General features: G+C 39.1%; 1 protein-coding gene across 1 annotated transcript; it reads right to left on the reverse strand.

Annotated features, from left to right (window-relative positions):
- Positions 1-13,962: 13,962 nt before the first annotated feature.
- On the reverse strand, positions 13,963-14,901 carry LOC116245008 (U3 small nucleolar RNA-associated protein 12). The gene has a single exon (XM_031616767.1). The coding sequence runs from the start codon at positions 14,899-14,901 to the stop codon at positions 13,963-13,965; it is 939 nt and encodes a 312-aa protein (XP_031472627.1).
- Positions 14,902-24,879: the final 9,978 nt, after the last annotated feature.

A 24,879-nucleotide genomic window follows, 5' to 3' on the forward strand; every position in this document is an offset into this window, starting at 1 on the left:
TCTACACTCCATCGACCATCCAAAACTATCCTTCAATTCAATTCCCAACACTAAATCCTGCCTTCCCTCCATCCACCACCCAAAATCCTGCCTCCACTCCATCCAACCACCCAAAATCCTGCCTCCACTCCATCCACCACCCAAAATCCTGCCTCCCTCCATCCACCACCCAAAATCCTGCCTCCACTCCATCCACCACCCAAAATCCTGCCTCCACTCCATCCACCACCCAAAATCCTGCCTCCACTCCATCCACCACCCAAAATCCTGCCTCCACTCCATCACCACCCAAAATCCTGCCTCCACTCCATCCACCACCAAAATCCTGCCTCCACTCCATCCACCACGCAAAATCCTGCCTCCACTCCATCCACCACGCAAAATCCTGCCTCCACTCCATCCACCACCCAAAATCCTGCCTCCACTCCATCCACCACCCAAAATCCTGCCTCCACTCCATCCACCACCCAAATCCTGCCTCCACTCCATCCACCACCCAAAATCCTGCCTCCACTCCATCCACCACCCAAAATCCTGCCTCCACTCCATCCACCACCCAAAATCCTGCCTCCACTCCATCCACCACCCAAAATCCTGCCTCCACTCCATCCACCACCCAAAATCCTGCCTCCACTCCATCCACCACCCAAAATCCTGCCTCCACTCCATCCACCACCCAAAATCCTGCCTCCACTCCATCCACCACCCAAAATCCTGCCTCCACTCCATCCACCACCCAAAATCCTGCCTCCACTCCATCCACCACCCAAAATCCTGCCTCCACTCCATCCACCACCCAAAATCCTGCCTCCACTCCATCCACCACCCAAAATCCTGCCTCCACTCCATCCACCACCCAAAATCCTGCCTCCACTCCATCCACCACCACCCAAAATCCTGCCTCCACTCCATCCACCACCCAAAATCCTGCCTCCACTCCATCCCCCCCCCCCCCCCCCCCCCCCCCCCCCCCCCCCCCCTCCCACTCCATCCACCACCCAAAATCCTGCCTCCACTCCATCCACCACCCAAAATCCTGCCTCCACTCCATCCACCACCCAAAATCCTGCCTCCACTCCATCCACCACCCAAAATCCTGCCTCCACTCCATCCACCACCCAAAATCCTGCCTCCACTCCATCCACCACCCAAAATCCTGCCTCCACTCCATCCACCACCCAAAATCCTGCCTCCACTCCATCCACCACCCAAAATCCTGCCTCCACTCCATCCACCACCCAAAATCCTGCCTCCACTCCATCCACCACCCAAAATCCTGCCTCCACTCCATCCACCACCCAAAATCCTGCCTCCACTCCATCCACCACCCAAAATCCTGCCTCCACTCCATCCACCACGCAAAATCCTGCCTCCACTCCATCCACCACCCAAAATCCTGCCTCCACTCCATCCACCACCCAAAATCCTGCCTCCACTCCATCCACCACCCAAATCCTGCCTCCACTCCATCCACCACCCAAAATCCTGCCTCCACTCCATCCACCACCCAAAATCCTGCCTCCACTCCATCCACCACCCAAAATCCTGCCTCCACTCCATCCACCACCCAAATCCTGCCTCCACTCCATCCACCACCCAAAATCCTGCCTCCACTCCATCCACCACCCAAAATCCTGCCTCCACTCCATCCACCACCCAAAATCCTGCCTCCACTCCATCCACCACCCAAAATCCTGCCTCCACTCCATCCACCACCCAAAATCCTGCCTCCACTCCATCCACCACCCAAAATCCTGCCTCCACTCCATCCACCACCCAAAATCCTGCCTCCACTCCATCCACCACCCAAAATCCTGCCTCCACTCCATCCACCACCCAAAATCCTGCCTCCACTCCATCCACCACCCAAAATCCTGCCTCCACTCCATCCACCACCCAAAATCCTGCCTCCACTCCATCAACCACCACCACCACGCAAAATCCTGCCTCCACTCCATCCACCACCCAAAATCCTGCCTCCACTCCATCCACCACCCAAAATCCTGCCTCACTCCATCCACCACCCAAAATCCTGCCTCCACTCCATCCACCACCCAAAATCCTGCCTCCACTCCATCCACCACCCAAAATCCTGCCTCCACTCCATCAACCACCCAAAATCCTGCCTCCACTCCATCCACCACCACCACGCAAAATCCTACTTCTAATCGAACAAATCCTGCCTTTTCTAAAAACCCTAATTTTTCTTCTAGGCTCAAATCCTAGCCATAACAGTTATTATCTGACTGCCATTGCACCCCTATTAGTACTAAGGATCAGCTCACTCCTTTCGATTCATAACTTCTTTAAAACAAATGGTATCTTTATTCAATCAATAGCACAAATTACAACATGTCTGCTTATTACTATTACTTCCTCATCATTACTCCAACTCGTATGATTTATTATGGTGGATGTGATGTCAAATGGAGTAACTACACACTATCAAACAACACACTGTCCCAAATTAATACTAAAATATCAACGAAGCTTACTTGCTTGAATCCCAACTCTGACAATGAAGTCCTTGGACCATTCTTCAATTCAGTCAAATACATCAACTATTAAGTCTTGGCCAATGTCCCTTATATCACTTTCTACGATGCAAATTATAAGCACATATCGACTTTCACAACAGTAGCACCGGTATATCCTTCGACTTGGCCATGATTGATTGTTAATTTTATCATCTTAAATAAGCTCTAATATTAATATCATGAAACTATTTATAATGTTATGATATTCTTTTGATTTGAATTATGATGATCCTGTCGGCATTCATAATAATTCTTATCATCACTATCGCCATAATCATCACTCTTCCTTATTTCGCTATCTTCTACCTAAAGACAATCTTCACAACGGTGCAAATGAAGCTTTACAGTCCCTTCAGTCTCAGAGGCATATTGATTAATGGGCCAACCACATCATGGGGACTTAGTCATCTCACCATCTTCATATCTGCTATCGAACTTGGATGGTCTCCTAATGCATTTAAGTTGAGACTCAATTTTCTAATCTTCAGGTATATCTTTCGAGAAGAATGTCGTAGCTGCATCCAGTCAACCTTATAGATGGCAACCAAGAAGCAAACATCTTGTACAATTTTTCAAATTTTCTCTTTAAAAACTTGAAAAAAGATGCAGAAAAATCTCAATTAAAAAATTCAAGATAAGTAAATATTTCAAGGATTTTTACAAAGACAACGATATCATATTTTTTATAGGGAATCCTTCATTTATTTGTGATCTTTCTGATGAGAACTTTCTAAATAGTCTTGACAGATTGCAAAGTTTTTGTTGTCAGTGGTATTCCATCAAGCAAGTTGTGTTTCAAAAACGCTGAAACAAAGAAGGAATCCCTTATGTTGATGCAATGCCTTTCTTAGTATAACCTTAAATGTGACTATATCAGAGTCGGTCAAGAAATTGAGCATCACAATAAGTATAAATTGGTCTTTAGTACTGATAAAATATTCGTTGACTCATTCAACCACTATGAGAATCATTTCATTCTTTTGGATTAAGTGAAATGGACCTCATAATACCCTTTTCTATGTCATTATCATAGAGTTTTCAACAGATCAAGACCACTTTTAAGATAAAAGAAGCCAGCATCGATTTGACTGTTTCGGATTTCGAGCATTTTTTCCAGTTTATTGTAAATTTTGACTAATTTAGAAAGAAATGATCTTCAATATTAATTAAAAGATTGTCGAGGAAGAAGAGACAACCCAAAAGAAGTTTGTTTATTTGTTGGGAAAATAAAATTTCGTTTAAAGTAAATATTTGAAGCAGAGTTTGATAGTGAAGAGGCAAAATAATACCTCTAAAAGCTTTGCAGTGCAAATGTATAAATCCTATAGTTTCTCTTTCTGAGCATAACTTTTCAATAAGCAAGAGCACACTTTCCATAACAAAATTTTCAAGACATTCGCATTATAGCGATAGATTGAAATTTTAACTGTCCCTAATCTGCGGATAATCGATAAGTTCCCTTAGGAGCTTATCGAAATTCATCATGATGATGTCATAGTCAATTGCCATAGTGAAGAAGTTGCCTTTTTCGGTAAGATCTTTTCTTTGATTAATGAAAGGATTAGATTTTAAAACTATAATGAGGAAATATATAGGGATTTGATCGAAAATTTTAGCTCGTAAGGGACATTGATCAGTGAAATTTAGAGAATGATCACAAAAGCTCACTTAAAACATGGAGAAATATTCTAGAAGAATGTAGGAAAATAAAAAAAGTTGACTTATATGCCGAAGAAGCTCATTTTTTTGTTGAAAATGAAGAAGTTAAGTCATATAATCACAATTGACGGCTTTACTTATATTCGCTGTCGTAATCTAAACGAAATGAGCCACTAAATCTCAGTGGGTAAACTGACTGTTGAGCATAAAAATTTCAAATAATTCAGTATCAACAACTTCGATCTTACCTTTTCCGAAACGATCATATAAAAGCAACTGACCATGAAGATAACTGAGATAATCATGCAGCAAAACGTCCAAACACTTATTGACTATCTTGACAGTTTTACTTTGTTCAAGCATTTGCTTCAATTCGAAAGTGATGAGAAATCCAAACCAGCAAAATCACTGAAAAAATATATTGCTATTGACCTTATCTCCGTATACTTCGAGAACTAATTGGTCAATTTGAATTCCTTAAAGATTGATAAAACATCAAACAGGAATGAACTCATGAATAACCTTTATTTCTCTATTGAAGATGTGAAGTTAATTACTAATCTCAATGGTAAAAAAATCACGCAAAAGACCAATCTCGCCAAAACCATACCCTATTTTGGATTGATTCATTTAGTCTTAAAACGATATATGAATAGAGAATGGTAGAATAAAGCCAAAACAACGATCATCATCAATGGTCCATCTTTGAATCTTCCTTAGACAAAGGTTTCCAAGATCATTCTTTCTTACATCAAAGTCTATGCTAACTTATAGACTCACATAGAAGCTTTTCTCATCAATGTCACAAATGAAAAATTGAAGCAACTGAAATATCATATAAAGGAATTTTTCATTTAACCCGATCAAATGACAATCATAGTCACAGGCCTTTGTCTTTCCATATGTGATACAAATTAAATAGCAATTTAATCGCTTTTAGCAAGACCATAAGAGATTATCTTTCCAACGACCCCAAATATAACTAAGCTTAACTTATTAGTATCCTTAGAAGAAACAATAGGTCAGCCTTCCTCTTCTAAACCTTAAATAGAGAAGATAACTCTCGAAGTTGCCCCATACAGAGCATACAACCGAATTAAAATCACTCAATGAATGGATTAAAGCCTTTTAGGATATGAATGATGAAAAGATAAGGAATGATACGAAGAAAGATGCCGGAAGGTTATGGGATAAAAGTTTCAATTGAAGATAAAAGGAATCTCAGTTAATATAAGAGACTACCCAGCATCAATCCTTTCTGTTGATCAAATCAGGGTATAAGGTGAACGGCTTTAAACAAGAAAAATCTTTGGAAAAAAGATGAATTATCTCAAAGGATCAATGACGTTAGGAGACATCTTCATAAGTCTTGGCCTCGGGCAACTATCAGGCTGGCAATAGATAAGCAAGCGCGCAAGCGAATTAAATGTAATTAATGAAACGGTTCAAAGATAATTCAGAAATAACAAGGACCAACTGACAATATGGCACAAAGTTATTTAGGATTGGAGATGGAGATTGTCGCTTATCAAAGATCGTAAGACCAGTATTGAAATTTTGACAGGAGAGACACCATATAACGGTGATAAATTTGAAATTTATCTCGATAAATTTTATGGACTATCGACAACAAAAGATACTTATCTGCGTGTATAGCAATTCGACCTAAACTTCAAAGACTTCAATATCCTCCACATGCCAAGACTGTAGGTGAATTTCGAGATAAAGGCGAGAATGGCGATGCTTGATATATTTTTAAGGGTGAAGATGACAGACGATACATGTTCTTTCAGGATATCAAGCTACATCATCGGATATTTGGAGTAGCTTGCCCAACTCAAAAAGGATTGGCTGCTGATATATGGAATTTACCAAAGATAAGTCCAGAAGAATGTGCTTTAGTTGGAAGATATCCAAAATATGACATATCTTTAGATGTTAGCCTGCTAGCCCAGAAAAGATTCAATTAAAAAAACAATAACTCTATCTTGAATTACATCAATCATCTGCAATTCAAATTTTACGCCCGCTAAATTTCCATTGGTATCATATAGCAGGATCTTTTATTGTCTCTCCAGCGAAAAGATTATAGACATTTACACTCCTTCAACCGGATCATGATCTCTTCAATGAGTTCAAGGTCCGAAGATCCAAGATCAATCTGGAAGCAGTAACCTTACATTCACCAAAATTCCCTAAAATCAGTCTGATATCATCAGAGAGACAGGATTTTAGTCAAGCTAAGACAAATTAGGAAAAATTATTAATTTATAAAGTGCAGTAACTTAGTCATCAACTTTAATTGGTACTTCACAGAAGGAATAAAGTTGGGATTGCTAATCAGTGGATTGCTGCAGAAAATATCAATGCTGAAGTCTCCAACGTATGCACAGGTATTGCATGAAGATCAAAAAGGCGCTCACTTTTCATAAAATATCTAAGAAGAAAAAGTTGAGGAAAGATATTAAAAACCGATCAACAGACTCCGAAGAGCCGTCCTCAACATAATCCAAATAAATAGACGGAGGAAGATTCTTAGAGGGCATATAAAGAAATATAACACTGTTTTAAGCCTTCAAAATTATGAACTTTTTCTAAAGTCTTAAGAGAAAGTGTTGGTTTTATAGGGAAAAGAAAGAGCATTATTTTTCCAGCGAATATAATATGGTGAATAAGATAGATATCATTCTCTTCCTTGCGAGATCTTGACTCTTACTTTTCCTTCCTGTAGAATTTTGCTTTCCGACGGTCCTATCGATCAAACAGTCATGAAATTATGACAGCAGGAAAGCTGACTCTATAGATATAGATGAGTGATGAAAAGATAGATGAAGGGAAATGCAGTTTTGAAGACATTTAAATCGAAATTACAGATTAAGGTAAAAACATTCTAGAGGATATCATCATATTTATCGTTGACTTAGTCAATACAAATGAGTTTAGGACAATATCTACAATAAAGAGATAGCGAAATATGAATAACTTGTCAATAATGGCAGGGAAAAATTGAAAGAAAAATAGAATGGAAGCAAAGTGATCTCAAAAGGAAGTAAAAAGAGATTTTTGGTGGAATTTTGTGTTGAAGGACTTATCTGTCCTCATCTCAACATCTGAATCAAAATTTTATCAGTCAATATAGAAAAAACTGAAATGATATTACACATCTTCGACAATCAAAAGATCGAAAGAAAGATACTGTTCAAAAACCTTCAAGTAATCAATGAGTTGTAGCCTCTTGACAGTGAGTACAGAAAGATATTGTAACTCGGTAAGGAAAGTGTAGGCCTTGCAGTCATTATTGATTCATATGAGTGACAGCTTTTTCATAAGTGCCTTGGAAATATGTAAAATAGCTTTCTTTTGGGCTTAGCCATTAAAACTCAGAGCCACAGACTAAATATACAAATGCTTATCAAGTATATCGGTCCAAGAAACCGTCTAAGATAAGAGTTGGGAATGTATGACGAGGCAAGAGATTATAGAATAAAACTCCAGATTATTTAAGGTTTGCTGCATTGAGCCACTGAGCCTGCAATTTTGGTATAGAAGCTCTAATTTCTTCAAGAGAATGGAGGGAATAAAATTACGTTTGGATAAATATGAAATGAAGGAATTTTTCTATACAGAAAGTAGTTAACTAGGGCTTTAGGTTTTTGGCTTTTGAAGCAAGTTGGATCCCAAATATTTTCGTTATTGGGTCAGAAACTTTTGGTGATTTCGAGGGAAATGAAACAATATGATCCATATGTTTACCAAAGCTTTTTATTTTTTCAGCTATGATAAATATATAATAAAAATGCTTAATTATTCAGATTTTGAGCCGATATAAGGCCAGAGGAAGGGCTTTAAGTTCAAAAAGCTCATGCCATTAGACGAATAGACTGGAGTTTATGCCGATGCATCAACAAAAAAGAAATATTTTGTGACTGTATTTACGAATCAGCATCAATTTGCCATCTTTCACGGCCTATACAAGAAAGACATCTTTGGAAACATCTCAGGAATCTTCAAGAGAAAGAATCATTTCTATTGCTTTTCCACTTTTGATGGTTTTGAGACTTTATCTGACTTCATCGAGCAACATAGAGGAGAAAAATAATTGATAAGCTAGCTCTTTTGCCTACAGCTTATCGAACAGATGATATAAGCTGCAAAGAATATCGAAGCAACGGGTTATTACTTAAAAATTCTGACCCCTTTTTGCATCATGCTAACCTAAACAAAAAACAATCAGTTTAAGTTTCAGCTCAAATTTCCACTTACCCATAGCATTTTCGAGGGATTGAGTGTTATGATTGCCAAAGAGAGGTATAATTTTGTGCACCTGAGATCATGATAATGATGGATAGCGAGTATGACTTAAATCGGAACAAGTTTTCGAAATCTGTTCTTTATTCCTTGGGCCTTATCTTGCTTTATTGCTTTGGATATCGTATTAAAAGCGAAGAGCGTATCTTAGCATTGAAGAAAAGTAAATAATTCAAGATTTTCCTGAAGGCAATTCGAAAGAAATAAAGCTGTTCCAGGAGGGTAAGTTCATCTCAAAGATCATAAAAATTCTAATGTAGGAGAATTAATTCGTCCGAGACAACATCTAGACATTTTTGATAAAGCTGCACTCACCCCAACTTGAAAGCCTTCGTAAGTTTATCTTCAAGCCTGCACAGTAATCATAGAAGCAAACCTACATTCCAACTGTTTATTCTGACTACTCTGATCAAGTCCGTAAATCCGGCCTTAACAAGACCATAGAGATTCGTTTGAGCAGTATGAGTAATAGCCAAAACAAACCCATCAAAAATCTGAAAGATAGGGATAGGAATATAATCTTGCCTTGTTTGCAACATTCAAGAAATCTCCGTAAGCTTTCAAATATAATTAATAGATCAAGGAAGTTGAGGAAGACCAAAGATAATAAGACCCCAAAGTTGAAGCTCCTTCACCCATTGAAATTCAGATTGACTGGGATGATGAGGACGAGCAAAACAATATTGCTTCAACACCTAAAAAAGAAAATAAGGAAATAAAGGAGATCAAGGAAAGCAATAAGCTGTGTTATGAATTTCCTTAAGATGATCTTAAAATCGCTATCAAAGATTGTGACTTGTAGAGATCAAAAAACAAAGAAAGATTTCTTTATTCTGAAGGAAAATCATCAAAAAATAATGTGGACCATTTGAAAAAGTCAAGCAAGAGCAACGATGGCTCATATAGAATGAAAGAAATCCCTGATTTAGGGGAGAAATCGAAAGCAAATCCTAGTTGAAGAATGTTTTTAGTGATAGAACTTCAGTTCGGCTAACTCCGAAAAAAGAAAATACCATGTAATGGTCTAGTAAGAGCCGGATATCATCAAATACTCATAGAAATAATACAATCTAGGCCCTTCTCCCAAATTATCAAGAAAAAAACTTCCAAAACTGGCAGCAATGACCTTCAAGATATGACACTGATCGAAGAGGATCCAGAAGACGATGAGGAAGAAATACTGGAAATTGAATAGAAGAATGGGACTCATTATGAAGAAATCAAGGTTTAATTCAATAAAAAATCAGAAGCCATCTTCATCACACTGTTGGTCAACTTTCTCATATACAAGATCATTGACTATTTCGTTGAATGATATGACTTTAATGATAGTAATGTCCATCATTATACAACAGACTCTTTTAATTTCATCATAATTTCATAAATCTCATGCTGTTATTGCCTTTAAATATCTATATGAAAGCAAAAAATATAAATATTATTTACTTGGCGCGAAATGTCATTCTAACCAAACGAATAAAACAACGAAATAGCCATATAGGCATAAGACAACTTCGAAAACAACGATCAGGAGGCTCTCTAGGAGATGTAGGCAGAGCAACTATAAGAGGAAATGGAATAACACTCGCAAAGAATGATTGAGCAACTGGAAAAAGATTAACCAGCAGATCTAGACAACAAAATAGTACCAGTAAAAAATCCCATTTCTCCTTACTTGATGTTCATCATGCTATGGAAGAAAAATCATCCCGAATAAAAATTCAATGTGACCACTTTAGGTCAGATATGGAAAAACATGTCCCTAAGCGAAAAGCAACCCTACGAGACTGAATACCGTGAAAGGAAGCAAAAGTAAGGATGATTGGATATAGGTATGATGAGTATCAAGCTACTGTTCAAATGGGAAATCTCAATCAAATATCCGGCGGTGAGGTGATTGCGCCTAAAAATTTATTTCCACTTCAAAGGGTGAGGGCCATCATGAAGCAAGATTCCTTTTATACTCCTAAGGTGGAAGCCACGACTGCTATGGCAAAGGCTACTGAATACTTTGCAGAGTTTTTCCTTGAAGAAATTAAAAAATTAACAGAAGGAAAGAACAGAATCGATGCTAAAGTGTTATATGATTGCATCAGTATTTTTTCCATAAGATAGATAACAACAGATCCATGTCCTTTTTGGAGTGCTTGATTGAGGAATACAATAAAGAAGTCAATGAAGCTAGCAAATAAAAGAAACCAAAGCCTGAAATTCGTTTAGAATTCGAAGAATCCCCCAAAAAAGTTTAAAAACAGTAAAAAGTCCAAAATCCTGTCGTCAATCGATCCTAGGCTAAGCCGAAGCCAAAGACCTCTTCGAAGCCCATAGGTTCAGGACAAATGTCATTGGATTCATTTGTTTCTAAGCAAAGGTGATGATAAACTGCTTTATCAACTTTCTATTTCTTTATTTATATATTTTATTCGCAGGAAATGGAGAGTAACGAGTAAGCTCTCCGATCATATAAAAACCTAATCCTTAAGAACAAGGCCACTATTGCTTCCCTCCAAAAAATAATCTCGAACTAAAGATAAGTGATCATGCCAACACCATCTCAAGTTTTGCAGGAAATGAGGCAAAAGTATGATATTGCTTTGGCTGCAAGTAAAGCATCAATTGATCAAAATATCCTATTGCAGGCTGAGTTGTAGATGAAGCAAAAACGACTCAAATCATTGCGGGAAATATTTTACCAGCATTTCGAGGAAATAGAGGGGCTGGAGTTCGAAATGAGACGAGCCGGATAATTAAAAAAATAAATGAAAAGTAGGCAATAATCAAGTCGAATCAAGATGTCCAATTAAAGATTGAAGAAAGATGTGGAGAAATTGCACAAAAAGAAATCAAAACTGTAAAAATAGTAAGGCTAATTGGTCCTAAAGGAAAAAGTGAAGAGATAGAACATAGCTAAGATATAGCAAGAGATATAAGAATCATAGAAAAGATATGCATAGGAGTAAAAATCCTAAGGTTTAAAAATCTAACAGATAGAGCATGAGATCATAAGACAATAGTCAATCCTCCTTTCGATCAAAAACAATGGAAAGAGTTCCACGCCCTAGAAGGCTAAGCAGGCCAATCCTTTCCATGAGATGATAATGAGAATTAGGCACGAGCGTAAGAGTCTGTAAGATTGATATTTTTCTTGATCTCACTATTTTATTAATTTTTATGTTGGTTATTGCAAGGCACGCCGAGAGGGGTGATAACTAGTTTCCAAAACAGGAATCATAGATAGAGTATGACCCGCCAATCACCATTGACAGCGCTCCAACCATCAAGAAAACAGCAACATAGTTGATATAGATCTTCAAGATCAACAATGTCAGTAAAATCAGGATATGTTCATCAAAATTTTTGAGGTGTTTGATGACTGCATAGCAAATGATTGGCCACTTTAAGTAGGCTGGCCTTGAGATTGTAGAGCCGAAAATGGTCAGCAACTAAATCACAGAATACATGAGAGAGGATTGGTTCAGTAAGTATCCCTTGGACTCTCTTATCTTTGATAGTTAGAATCTTAAAAAGTATGTCAATTCTGAAAACTGGAAAGAAGAAAAATTAGAACGGCCTCATCCCTGTCCATAGAACTATGTTATGTTTCATAACAGAATCGGAAAATACCGATAAAAGCTTACTTTTCCAAGAAAAGGGGAATGCTTAATTCTCATTACTCATGGCTTTGTCGTTCGTTAGCTGTGCTGGAGGATGAATCAAGTCCCGAATTATGCGGCGTAGATTAACTATTGCGGGTATGCAGCTTTTAAGATCAATGGAAATGACTAGATTTTGCTAAAATCGAGGCTTTGAATCTATTATATATGAGCAAATATGTGATATTATTGTTCAAAAAATAATGCCATTTTTCAGAATCTTTTATACATTTGCATTATTATTTGCTCCAAACGGCCCCCTTATTCCAGACTCATTAACATCTTTTCGTTATCTTCTCTTATGGTGCTTTAGATCTTTTTGAGTTCTTCTTTCTTAGCCGTTTTTAATTCCCTTTTATTTTGGCTATCCCTCATTTTAATGTCCTTTCTGACGATGCTTCCACTTTCCTCCAAAGCTCTCGAATTTTCTCTCAACAATTAGGACCTAACTCTATGTTGATGAATCTGGCTTGTCAGTTCTGCCTATAGACGTTCATTCATGTATTTTTTCATTTCTCGGTCCAGTCTGTTTTGGTAGCAGAAACGGTCAAGCTATTGCTGGTGAACAAGCTTTTGACTATATAGTAAATGGAATACATTCTTCGAAGGTAAGTGGCCTTTTTGTCTCGGAATTTATAAGCGAATGACTAGAAGAAGTTATCTATAAGTTCAAAATCTTTCAAAGGCAATTATTGGCTAATCGGTTTCACTGTACTTTTTTCTTTCATGACTTTCTTCTTTCCATTAGCAGCGATATTTTCCTTCGCGTATCTTTTCAAGAATATCTTATATGAATTTTTGGCAAGTTTGATGCTTTAAAGTCTACTTTTTCTGTTATCTCGAGAAGCTGCGCGAAGGATCTTTGTCTTTTCTCCTACAATCTTATGAACAACATCCAAATGTAAGTTCTTTTTCATTTATTGATGGCTTCTTGCCCTTTTGGCGTTTGCACTATATTGAGCTTTTCTCTTCTTCGCTTTTTCTTGTATAAGATATGACCCTTCATCCTCTGAATGGTTTTTCACTTCTCTATGAGTTGATTCCTCCTCATCTTCTTGTTCATTGTGATTGTTATCATTATCGTTATTATTGACTCTCCTTGGCTATCTTGCGCTGCTTCTATACACAACAGGTTTTTCCTTTTCTTTCATGATCTTATTCTTTTATGGAGCGCTCTTGACAGCATTTGCAGGTTTTCTGCTATTCATATAGATCTTGCTGTATTCATACAGGATCTCAAGCAGCATGTGTATATGTTCTGTGTTTCCATTTACGATTTCTTATCCTATGATTCCAAACTCTTGGATTTTAAGTTCGTCGGAGAGTAGATCAATCAACTGCTGCATTTTTTGTCCTTTGGTAATCTTTTTATTTTCCTGTATCTTGATGATCTTGATTGCGTGTTCCTAGAAGATGAGATGGCAGATATCGAAATAGGTGCGATAGTCGATCAGCATCTCTTCTTCGATAAATCTGGAGTATCCGATATTCGAACATATGATCTCGATGATCTATAAAAGATCATTTACCTACACCTGATCGGAGCTCATATGGTTGTTAGGTTATATTATATGTGTTTATTCATAAAATTTATTTGGTATTTAAAAATGTGTACGTTTGCCCTGGAAGGAATTGGAGCCATGGAATGGACGGAAGATGAATGGATAAGAAGCTTTTGTGCGATTATTTGTGAAAAAATATCAAAATTCTTCATTTTAATAAACAATAATCACATAAATCTCAGTGGTGGCCTTTAATGGATTGGTGAATGATGATGAATACACAAATCAAAAGGTAAATTATTTTTACTCCCGAAGTGATCTTAGTAAAATCTTCAAGCTTTCTCTGTTCACTCTTAAAACTTTGCTAAAAGCTTCCCATTCTTTCCTCAATTCCTGTCCAAGGTCGCTACTCTTATCAAGTGCTTCAATGATTCTCCAGCATAGCTCGATTTCGTGCTTTTCTTTGATTGAAAACCTGAGATACGATTCAAGCTTGTTGACGTGGGATGCGTGAAGGAAAGATAGGGTGCTCTTGAGGTTGGCTGGCGAAACTTTTTTGATGAGTTTTAGGACAAATGATGGCTGTTCGTTATTCTCGAGAGCCTCGATTATTTCCTCTCCGTGCTTCAAATCTTCATACCTTGTCTTCACCTCTCTTTCTTTGAACTTTTCAGTTGCGTACTCCTCGATCATCACCTTATCCATATTCTTTTCCTCTTGGTCGCCAGCTATGGTTTGGTCGTTGGTCTGCTTCCAGATCCTGAAGCCACCATCGAGGCCTCCAGCGATAATATAGTCTCCTGCTGTGGTGATGGCAATTGATCTAATTTCGAGGATATTTTCTTCCAAGTCCATAATTAGTTGATGAGTATCACCGTCCCAGAACTTAACATGACCGTCCTTGCTGCCAGTGATGACATAATGGGTTTCGTGGATGAATTTAACAGCTGTTACTGGCTCACTATGAGCGAAGACGGTTTTAATTGAGTGGCCGAAATCCATATCCCAGAATCTGATATCTTTGTCTGTGCTTCCAGATACCAGAAGAGCATCATCTGATGAGATGTCAAAGGAGTTGATTGGCATTTTATGACCATATAGCTTAAGACAGTTCTTATTGCTATCGGCATATTGAACATGGATTTGGTAGTTTTGAAGGTTTACAGCATACTTATCAAAAGCATGACGATACATGGCTGACGTAATCTTATCTTCAAAGTATTTGTTGCCTGATTGTCTCATGCGGACTCTTCCTTTGGCGTCTGCACCCACCTCAAAGATTCCCAGCTCATTCTCACGCCAAAGCAAACATTTACTCTTTTTCACCCAGCATCCAGTCCATTTTTACTCGATTTTGTATATCTTCTCATTCTTGGCTAAATCCCATATTGCAACCTCCTATGCCTCCACAATCATCAAGAATCCACTGTTGAAAAGCGAGCAGAAGAGGGCCTTTTGAGGGATGCTGAAGAGATGATTGAAATTTCCGTAGTTATATACTTGTATATCCTTGGCATTTCTTTGAATGAGGAAAGGAAATTGGAGTTCTAGTTGTTGGGTTCGATCATTTGAGCTTGTGATTTGCTTGTCTTCATTGAGAAGGATAATATCACTTCCATTGTTGAGGAAAATTTTGCCATCATTAAGCTGGTAGTTATAAACCTTATAGAGAAGCGGTTTTTCTTCAAGTGGAGAGATGTGAAGCTCATACTCATTGACATTTGGAGGATTAGGTTCCTCTTCGATTTAATTTTCTTCTGCTTTTCCTTTTTTTCTCGAAACAACTCTCTTTCTTTTAATTTTAAGCTTTTGGTCAGAGAGAAGCTCGTAAACCTCTATCTTTTTATCGGCTAAATAAAATGGATTTTACTTAAGACATAAAGCTTGTTGTATTCGATGGAGATTTGAGCGCATCTGGTATAATTTTTTCTCTTGAAAACTCCTACAACTTCACACAGATCCTTATCTGAATGCTCGTTGATTTTGACCATAAGCAAATCTTCCTTATTTGTGCCAACGTAAATCAAGCTTCTTTCAAGATTGTATGTCATCGAGACAGCTTCAGTTGTTTGCGTGGAGATAACGGCAATGCAAAGCCTGGTCTCTGCATCCCAAACCTTCAAAAACCCATCCTTAGCGATGGAGACAATCACATTCGTTGGCTTTCCCTTGTAGATGACGCTAAGGTAGTCAACTTGGGTGATGGCGTTGCTATGAGCAGATTTTCTAACTAATTTTATGCATACATGATCTGATGCTCTTCTGAAAGCATGTCCCATATGATGATATTGCCATCAAAACCGCCAGAGATCATCCTTACCTCGTCTTCGCTCAGGGCTATCCATGCGACTGTTGATTTATGCAAATCGAAGCTGCTGACGATTTCTCTTGTCTAAATATCCCACACAACGATTTATCCATCTTAAAAGGCTGCGTATATCTTGGTGGAGGACAATTTGACATGCCTAATGGGTATATTCTTCCCCTATTTGTGAAGATAATGCTGGACTTCTCCGCTTTTTTGTGAAAGAATGACGATATATTGACTGCTGCTTGCCACGATGATCTTGCCTAATTGTAATCAAAAGTACGCGTATTGTCGATGGCGAAGTTGGAAATCCTGGAGGAGATCAGCCCAACTGGCTGTTGAAATGCATAGGAATAATAGACTTTGACCATGACGATTATAATGATTGTTGATGCTAAATTATTTGATATATATAGTGGAAAAGGAAAACTAAATGAAGGAAATTTGACATGGTGTTATGAAATTATTAGTCTTATAAAATAAAAAAAGTTTATATGATATACGAAAGAGAAGATAGCAATATTTAAAAGAGATAAAATGATATCTTTTTCGATGCATGTCACTTCTTTCATACCATTCATTTATGATTTGCCTAACAAAAAACAATTTATTGACATAAATTATCATCCTAAATTAACTTTCCAAATGACTAGTTTCTCATCATCTCCAACAGATGCAAGGAAAGTTGTTTCGCCTTTCCAGCACTTGAGACAATTAACATCTCCTTCATGATATTTTCGATCGATAAGCATTTCAGATTCATTTCCGTTGATTTTCACCAAAGCAAGAGAGTTGTCTCCACTTCCCTATGTAAAAAGATATATACTGTTGCGAGAAGGCTAGAATCCAGAAGACTGCATGTGTAGATGGGAAATGCGTGGATTTCTTATATAAGGTAACTGAATTAAAATTTGCTATTTTGGCTGTTGCGGACCCATCGAATAATCTTCTTATCTTCTCCCACTGAATAGAGCACATTTTCCTTAGGATCAAAGGCAAGGCTCCACACAATAGATGTATGGCCTTATAGCACTTGCTCTTGCTCGAAATCATCATCGTTTCTACCCCAAATTCTGATGGTATTATCATAGCTGGAGCTGGCAAGGGTGGACTCATCGAGCCAAATGACAGTCTTTATGTCTTATGTGTGTCCTTCAAGTGCAAAATCACACTCATATTCGAACGCATTGGAGTTGAACGACCATATCCATACCATTTTGTCTCGACTGCATGAAGCCAGATGCTTGTCATCAGGACTCCAATCAACGCATTTCACCTTTATCACATCAATTGTACCTAGTTTTAAGGTCCTTCCATGACTTGAAGTTCTTCGTAGCCATCCTCAGCCTTGATGAAAATGGAGATATGGGCATCAAAGGATGCGACTGCTATGGACTGCCCACTATGGTTGAATCTCACGCATCTTAATGATTTGGTATGTGATGTTTATAAGGTTTCCTGGGTTAGAATGAGGTACAGCGAGTGACCATTTATTGTCATTGTTGACAGTCCAAAGCTTGATGACTTTTGACTCGCCTACAGTGGCAAGCATTTTTCCTGACGGATGCCTGAGATAGCCAAACTTGATACCAATCTACGCTCCAAAGTCGTTCTTATGCGTTTAGCTAAGCTATCTTCTCCAACATATTATAATTTTTCTGATTATATATATGAGTTTTCTTTGAATCCCTAAAAACATATCAAAAAATGGAAAAATAAATCATCTTGTCTTATAGTATAAGTATTTACAACTGATTATTTTTAAATAATATAATTAATGGAAAACGAGGGTATCACAGTTAAGAAAAACACATTCGTGCTTCCCTTCTCGGGGACCTCGATAGAAGTAAGCGGGAATTTCGACTCGGGAAATCTAAATTCCGCCTGCGTTAACCTCTAGAGTCAAGTATGAGATCTTTAACTAAGGAGATATAATTGCTTTTTGGGAAGGATAAGGAAGTGAAACCAAGTTCCAAGGGATGGTTTTACTTCTCGATTATGGCGGAAGAAAGCCTCGAAGCTGTCAAGCTGTATCTGCTTAAGGTCAATACTCTCTTTACTGCTGTAATTGATACATTATCTAGTCAAAGATATTCGATCTGTACAGACCGGTAGTCAGGTTCGAAGGAGAGCGATGGGAAAGATACTCCTCTCCCGTTGATTTCGAGGCAACCATATAAGGAGATGCCAATTTTAAAATGACTGTTGACCTTCCAGCAAGGACAAAATTGTACGTAGCGCTCTGTTACCCTTGGTCTTTGAGGAAAATGAACAGTTTTTTGAAAAAATCGGAAAAATGGTGAGTCTGAAAGAAGATATCTACTACAATAAGTAAGTTTTGGTCCTATCACCCGAGCGTAAAGTTTAGATAATATAGAACGGCCTATTCATTTGGTGTCGGTATCAAGCAGTGATGCCCTCAAATACCCACCTGAGAAGTATCTGTAGCATCTCTTTCCAAACAGGAACGAGGATCACTTCAGAGAAGTTCACAAGCCATTGATCCTGATCACCTCAAGAGTGCATCCCGGAGAAATCGGTTCCAGTTATGCCATGAAGGGACTTCTTTAATTCTTGCTCAGCGATCATATATAAGCTGCCCAATTAAGAAAGGAGTTCTATTTCATGATCATACCCATGCTCAATCCTGATGGTGTCTATAATGGAAATAACAGAATGGATAGTCTGGGTCAAAACCTAAATAGATTTTATCATCTTCCTGACCTGGCTCTTCAACCTTCCTGCTACGCGGTTAAATCCTTGGTCGAAAATACTCGTAAGTAACTTTTCGCCTTTTTGATTTCCACGGCCACGCCAATAAAAAAAGTTGCTTCCTCTTCGGAAACTACATAAACAATCAACGATTGCATGCTGAGAGTGTTTTGTTCGCGAAACACCTCTCCACGATATGCGAGTATGTTGAGTTCAAGTCTTGCAATTTCAGCAAGAAACAGATGAGCTCCCGCGACAAAAATGAGGAAATGTCAAAGGAAGGCTGTGCTCGAGTGGTTGTTCATCGATGGACCAACTCTCCATATTGCTATACTCTCGAAACCGGCCTGTTCAAAAACGTGAAAGTTGATGAAAAGGCATCGTAAGGTATGGATAGAAGTTTTACGGTCCTGAGATATATGAAGAAGTCGGCGCAAAAATGCTGCTTTCCTTCTCTGCAATCCTCAAGAAGAACAAGGAAATCGAAGAGATGAGAAAATTCTGTGTGGACTACGTTGTAAGACTGGAGAAGATGACTTCCAAAAAGGAGAAGGTAAAGTTGTAGAAAGTGCCAAAATCCCTAAAATCAGTAAAATCATAAGACACCGAGGGAGACGAGCTGTCCAAGAAGTCCCTATAGGGTAAGTAGAACGAGCAATCAGGCGTAACTTCGACAGAGAGGGTGAAGTAGGTGAGTATGGCGTTGCATAGAAACAAGGGCCAATTACTGAACCTAAACGAAGACGAGGATGATGAATGATAAATAGAATATACTGCTACATCAACCGTTTGTTTTCCGGTGATATAATATATACATATAACAATGGAAAACTATTTCAGAGTCACATTCAAAGCGCAGCTGGTCAAGTTCGTCCTTGCCTTCAAAGCGGATTGCCATATCGATGTCTTTTGGAAAAAGGGTATATCAATATGAAATCTAGGTGAGAAGATTGCGCAATCATCTAAGGTTCCATTCAATGCCACAGCCTATTTCAATTAGGAGCTAAGCATCAGTTGCAACATGGTCTTTGACCTGCAGACCAAGACATTCAAATAAAAAATCGTAACTTTGCCATAAGGTTAGACCAAATTCGAGATCATTCTCTATACGGAAAAAGGAAACAAAAAAGTAGGAGAGATAAGGTTCGATGTATCCAACTACCTTAATGAACGATTAAAAACGCCGAAAGAGTATGAGGTTCCTCTTGAAAAATGCCCGGATAAAAATGCAAGATTAATTTTCAAATTGTCAGCCAGTGTTGATTAGAAGATCAGTGCAGATGCTATAAGGTAATTGGAGGATAATTTAGTCACAGTTCATAAAAGACAGTAAACGTTGAGACTTTGCTATAAGGCGGAGGGAAAAATCAGCTCCCATCAACCATCTTTGCACCATCTAATCCCTCTCAAATCTTGACTGCTAAAGATGCCAAAAGCGTTGATCAATAATATAGAACATAAAAACGATCGAAGACTCAATCGTCAATCGATATGGCGGTTTCAAGATTGGCTGATGAGTCCTCCAGCGTATAGAAGAATAAGGACTTATAAGCTGAGAATAAGCGGATGAGGGAAAAATTGAAAGATAAGGAAAGATTGATAAAGGAAAATGAGGAACTGAAGAAAAAGATAAAGAATGAAGAATATGAATCGGTTAGAGAGCTCAAGGAAAAGATAGACTTGGGCAGGAAGGAAGTGGAAAAATTGCAATCAACTCTCAAGAAGCAGATCTTGCTGGAGAAATAAGTGAAGGCTATTTAGGAGGAAATTTTCAAATGCAAATACCAAATCATGAACGCTTTCAACTACGCCAACGAGAAAGGAGGAGGAAAGCTAATGTTTGAAATGCAGGAGGCCTGTGGTCTCAAATAAATTTGATTTCTCCATCGTTAATTCATACTTCGTCATTATACTTACATCAATAGGCATAATTTTTATACTTATTATGCCAAAAATATGCTACAATTCTATAATTTTGCATGTATTCTTGCGATTAGTGTGGCCATATTTCTTTATTGTCGAAAAAAACATATTAAATGAATATCGATTTTTATCAACCTGAGGTTTTAAGGTGACTTCATATTGGAATATTATCGTACCTGTGATTTGTATAATTATATACAAACTTTTTATGGAAGAGCTTTTGTCCAAACTGAAGCCGTAGAGTCCAATACTGACAGACATTGAGAATTTGATGAAGGATATCGAGCGAGTGGACTCCAACCTTTCCTTCTAGTCGGTTCCCGACAAAGTCATCCTGCTACTCGGATAGACGAAAGCAGGAAAAACCACTCTGATGTATTACCTCCTGGGCAAGAAACTGATCAGGTGGTACAATTAAGAGTTCGGCCTTTACCAGATGAAACCTTAGGCCAGGATCTTCTAGGCGTTGATCGGTAACGATTACCAATCAACAACAGTTTACCCGAATATCCCTACCGAGCTGGGAGAGGACAAGGTTCTCATCATCGACATGCCAGGTACGTTATTTTCTACTTAGGTTTTAGCGATACGCGATGCATATACCGTCTTTTGAACATATACATCATCAGGGAAGTGATTAAAAAGATCCGTTCGGTCCATGTCAGTTTGGTGATTCCGAACGAGACCTTAGATGGAAACTATTTGGTCAACATAATTTAAAAAAATTGCCTTTTGCTCAACCGAAGACTCGTGGAGACTCCCGGCTGCATCAGCTTTATCTTGACGAAAATTGAAGACAAAGTCCAAGAGTTTGATACTTTTAAGTATTATCTCGAAGAATTGAAGCAGGAACGAGACTTTGACCAGCTTAGTTAGGCCTTGAAGACTATCGTCAATGCCAAAATATACATGTTTGAAAATTCAGACCCGAAAATCGAAGCTGGGGTTGCTTTGAAGACGCAAATCGTTGCAGAAAATCGTTTCTTCCAGACAGACGAAAAGCCGGACAACCTTCTTTCTGAGTCATATGCCGACATTATCTCTGGTGATCAAGATTCTCAAAAATTTGCCAGTTTCATTGAGGAATTGCTTGACGGTGTAAAGGACACCTTGATCCTGATCATTAGGCTCTTCACAGCTGCAGTCAAATTGCACCACATTTAAGATTTCAAGTCACTATCGATATATGGAAGCCTATAGGAGGAAAAATTGATGAAGGAAATCAACGGTTATGCAAAGCAACTTCATGCTTGCCAAGTATCAAGCTTGGAGATATCATTCAACGAAAATTGTGGAAGGATTGGTGAAGCAGAAAGTCTTTTGAGCTTGATGAAGAAGTTCTACAGTCCCCAAAAGGATGAACTGAGTCTCGATTTCTAGATCTTCAATGGAGAATTGGACATTTTCATTGAATGGTCCAGACTTTTCCACGCATAGGAGAGCAAAATTTCAAAGGAACTAAGAAAAAGATTGTATGATTTATTCAAATTCTGCACCAAAGTCTCTAAGACAATCAGTCACATCCAACAATCCGACATCACTGCCAAATTCCGCATCTTTTGTGGCATCACTGCGATAAGGGATGCCATCGAAACCTACAAGCAAATTGCAAGTGAGCCTGACCTGATAGCAAAGATAGCATAAAGTCCCATAGGATCACAAAAGCTATCGGAAAATGAAGAGTTCAAGCACATCCTTTACGACCTTAAGCCTAACTTTAGCTTTGGAGAGTTTGAAGAAGTGATATAGCACAAGAAAGTGGGCATTCGTGATAAGATAAAAAACAAGAAGATTCTCTAGACCATCTAAACAAGCAAGCAAGTCGAGCCTGTCCACTACAAGCACCGCTAATCGGGCCACGCCTCAATCATCTTCAGCTAGATCACCAAAGATGCCATCAAGACGATAAAAAACATGCCTCTTTAGAGCGCTTACCTGAAGAGCATCCTTCAGCTCATCACCAAGTTTAGACCTCAGTTTGAAAGATCAACCGATCCACTGAAAATCGAGTTCGGAATCGCTCTTTTCCGCAAGGCTGCGCAAATCCTTGAAAGATTGGAGCTCTATGAAGAAGGAGTTTTGTTTTTCCTTGCTGTTCCTGCAGAGATATAGGCGGAGAGGTTGATAAACACCGGCATCGATTTCAACGAGATTTCCCAAGAGTTTATCAGGTCTATCCTTTTGCCTTACTATTCAAAGTGGAATCCCAGTTTCTCGATGGTGGAGACTCTCTTCAACTACCTCACTCTCAACATCTATGACCCATCCTAGCTCCTCTAAAACTAGCTCTTGTTGGCCAATACCCTATAGGAGATGCACAACATCGACTACAGTCAACTTCAGCCAATCAAAAGATTCGAGTTTGGCCTGTTGGAGATGATCGTATCTGAGGAAAGGAACTACCGAAACCATTTCATGGAGAGGGTGAAGCACAGCGAGGAGAGATTGGCAAGATCGAGGATGACTGGCCTGCAGAGAGAGCTAAATACTTTGAGAATCTAATGATTTTGGTTGTTATATTGCTTTTCTGATATGGCTAGCTATAATAATAAGACATGTGTAGGTCAGCCATGACAGTTACATTGGCATGCCTTCTGCTGGCATCTATCTCGGCCATGCATATCGACCACCTCCAGCCCAAGATGGAAAGGGTCAAGGTGGATCTCTATTTCCAGTCGATTTGCCCAGAGAGTAGGGCTTTCCTCCTCGGTCCTCTGAAGGTTGCAGCCAATACCAAAGATTTCTGGAAGATATGCGACTTCAATCTTTACCCTTGGGGAAACGCCAATCGCAGAAAAAGAGGCAACGATTGGTAGATCATTTGCCAGCATGGGCCTAGGGAGTGTGAAGGAAACATCATTGAGACTTGCACATTGAAACTCTATGACAAATACTCTCAAGCCATTCCCTTCATCATTTGCCTTGAAGAGGGCTCCAATGATTGGACTGCAGCGGGGCAATCCTGCGCGAAGAAGCTCGGACTTGACTGGAAAAAGATCCACTCTTGTGCTACCTCTGACGTTGGTCATAAATACGAATTGGAGATGGCAGACGCTACTGAAAGCTTGCAGCCTGCAAGGACCAGAGTGCCATGGATTACGATCAACAAGACTCATTCAACGGAAGTCAATCAAAAGGTGCAAAAAGATTTGGTAGGCTATGTATGCTCTGTGTATCGTGGACCTCTCAAGATCGATGCCTGCAAATGATACCTATCAATCAATCAATCAATCAATCAATCAATCAATCAATCAATCCACATTAATTAGATATCCCAATCATCAAAGTTAATAAAACTGTTTATCAATTACTTTTCTATCCAGCCTTCCCCTCGTTTTTATCTTCGCTTCTTTTGCCATTATGTCGTCATATAGCCTATAAATTCCTTTTAATGACACGCTTTGATACGTATTTAAATAAACCACTTGTCTAAGATAGTTATAATTCCTATCATATGAACAGATCCCTTGTCCTTCTTCTCCTCGCCCTCCTGGCTTCGGTCTCTCTCGGCTTCAACCTGGTGACTCCCGAGCCCAACGACGACCGCGTTAAGGTGGATTTCTATTTCTAATCCCTCTGTCCCTACTGCCAGCAGTACATGGTGGGATCGCTCAAGACCGCAGCCAACACTCCTGACTTCTGGAAGATCTGTGATTTCAACCTTTACCCCTACGGCAATGCCAGGAGAACTCAGAATGGCTCCAGCTGGTCATTCACCTGCCAACATGGCCCCAGGGAGTGCGAGGGAAATCTCATTGAGACTTGCGCCTTGAGACTGTATGACAAGTACACTCAAGCCCTTCCCTTCATCATTTGCCTCGAGACTAACTCTAGCGACTGGACTGCTCAGGGCAAGAAATGTTCTCAGCAGCTCTCGCTCGACTGGAATGCCATCAGCAGTTGCGCTACCTCCCAGACCGGTATCAACTACGAAGTTGAGATGGCGATTGCCACTGAGAAGCTTGTCCCCGCCCACACCTACGTCCCATGGGTCGTTGTCAACGGTGCTCACTCCCAGACCACTGAGAATGCAGTTCAAGCCAACATGGTCAGATACGTCTGCTCCATCTACAAGGGAACTGAGAAGATTGCCGCCTGCAAATGATACATCCATATCATCATCCCACACCCATATATCCACAACATTTATACACTTTTTTCACGGATTCACCCATCCATTTTAAATAGATTGATAAGATTGTCTTCAGTTATATGAATCACTGATGCGCTTGATAAACTTCTCCAGGTTTATCTCGGCGACAGCCATGATCTTATGC

The sequence above is a fragment of the Nymphaea colorata genome, unplaced genomic scaffold, assembly GCF_008831285.2.
Source record: "Nymphaea colorata isolate Beijing-Zhang1983 unplaced genomic scaffold, ASM883128v2 scaffold0448, whole genome shotgun sequence".
Lineage (NCBI taxonomy): Eukaryota > Viridiplantae > Streptophyta > Magnoliopsida > Nymphaeales > Nymphaeaceae > Nymphaea > Nymphaea colorata.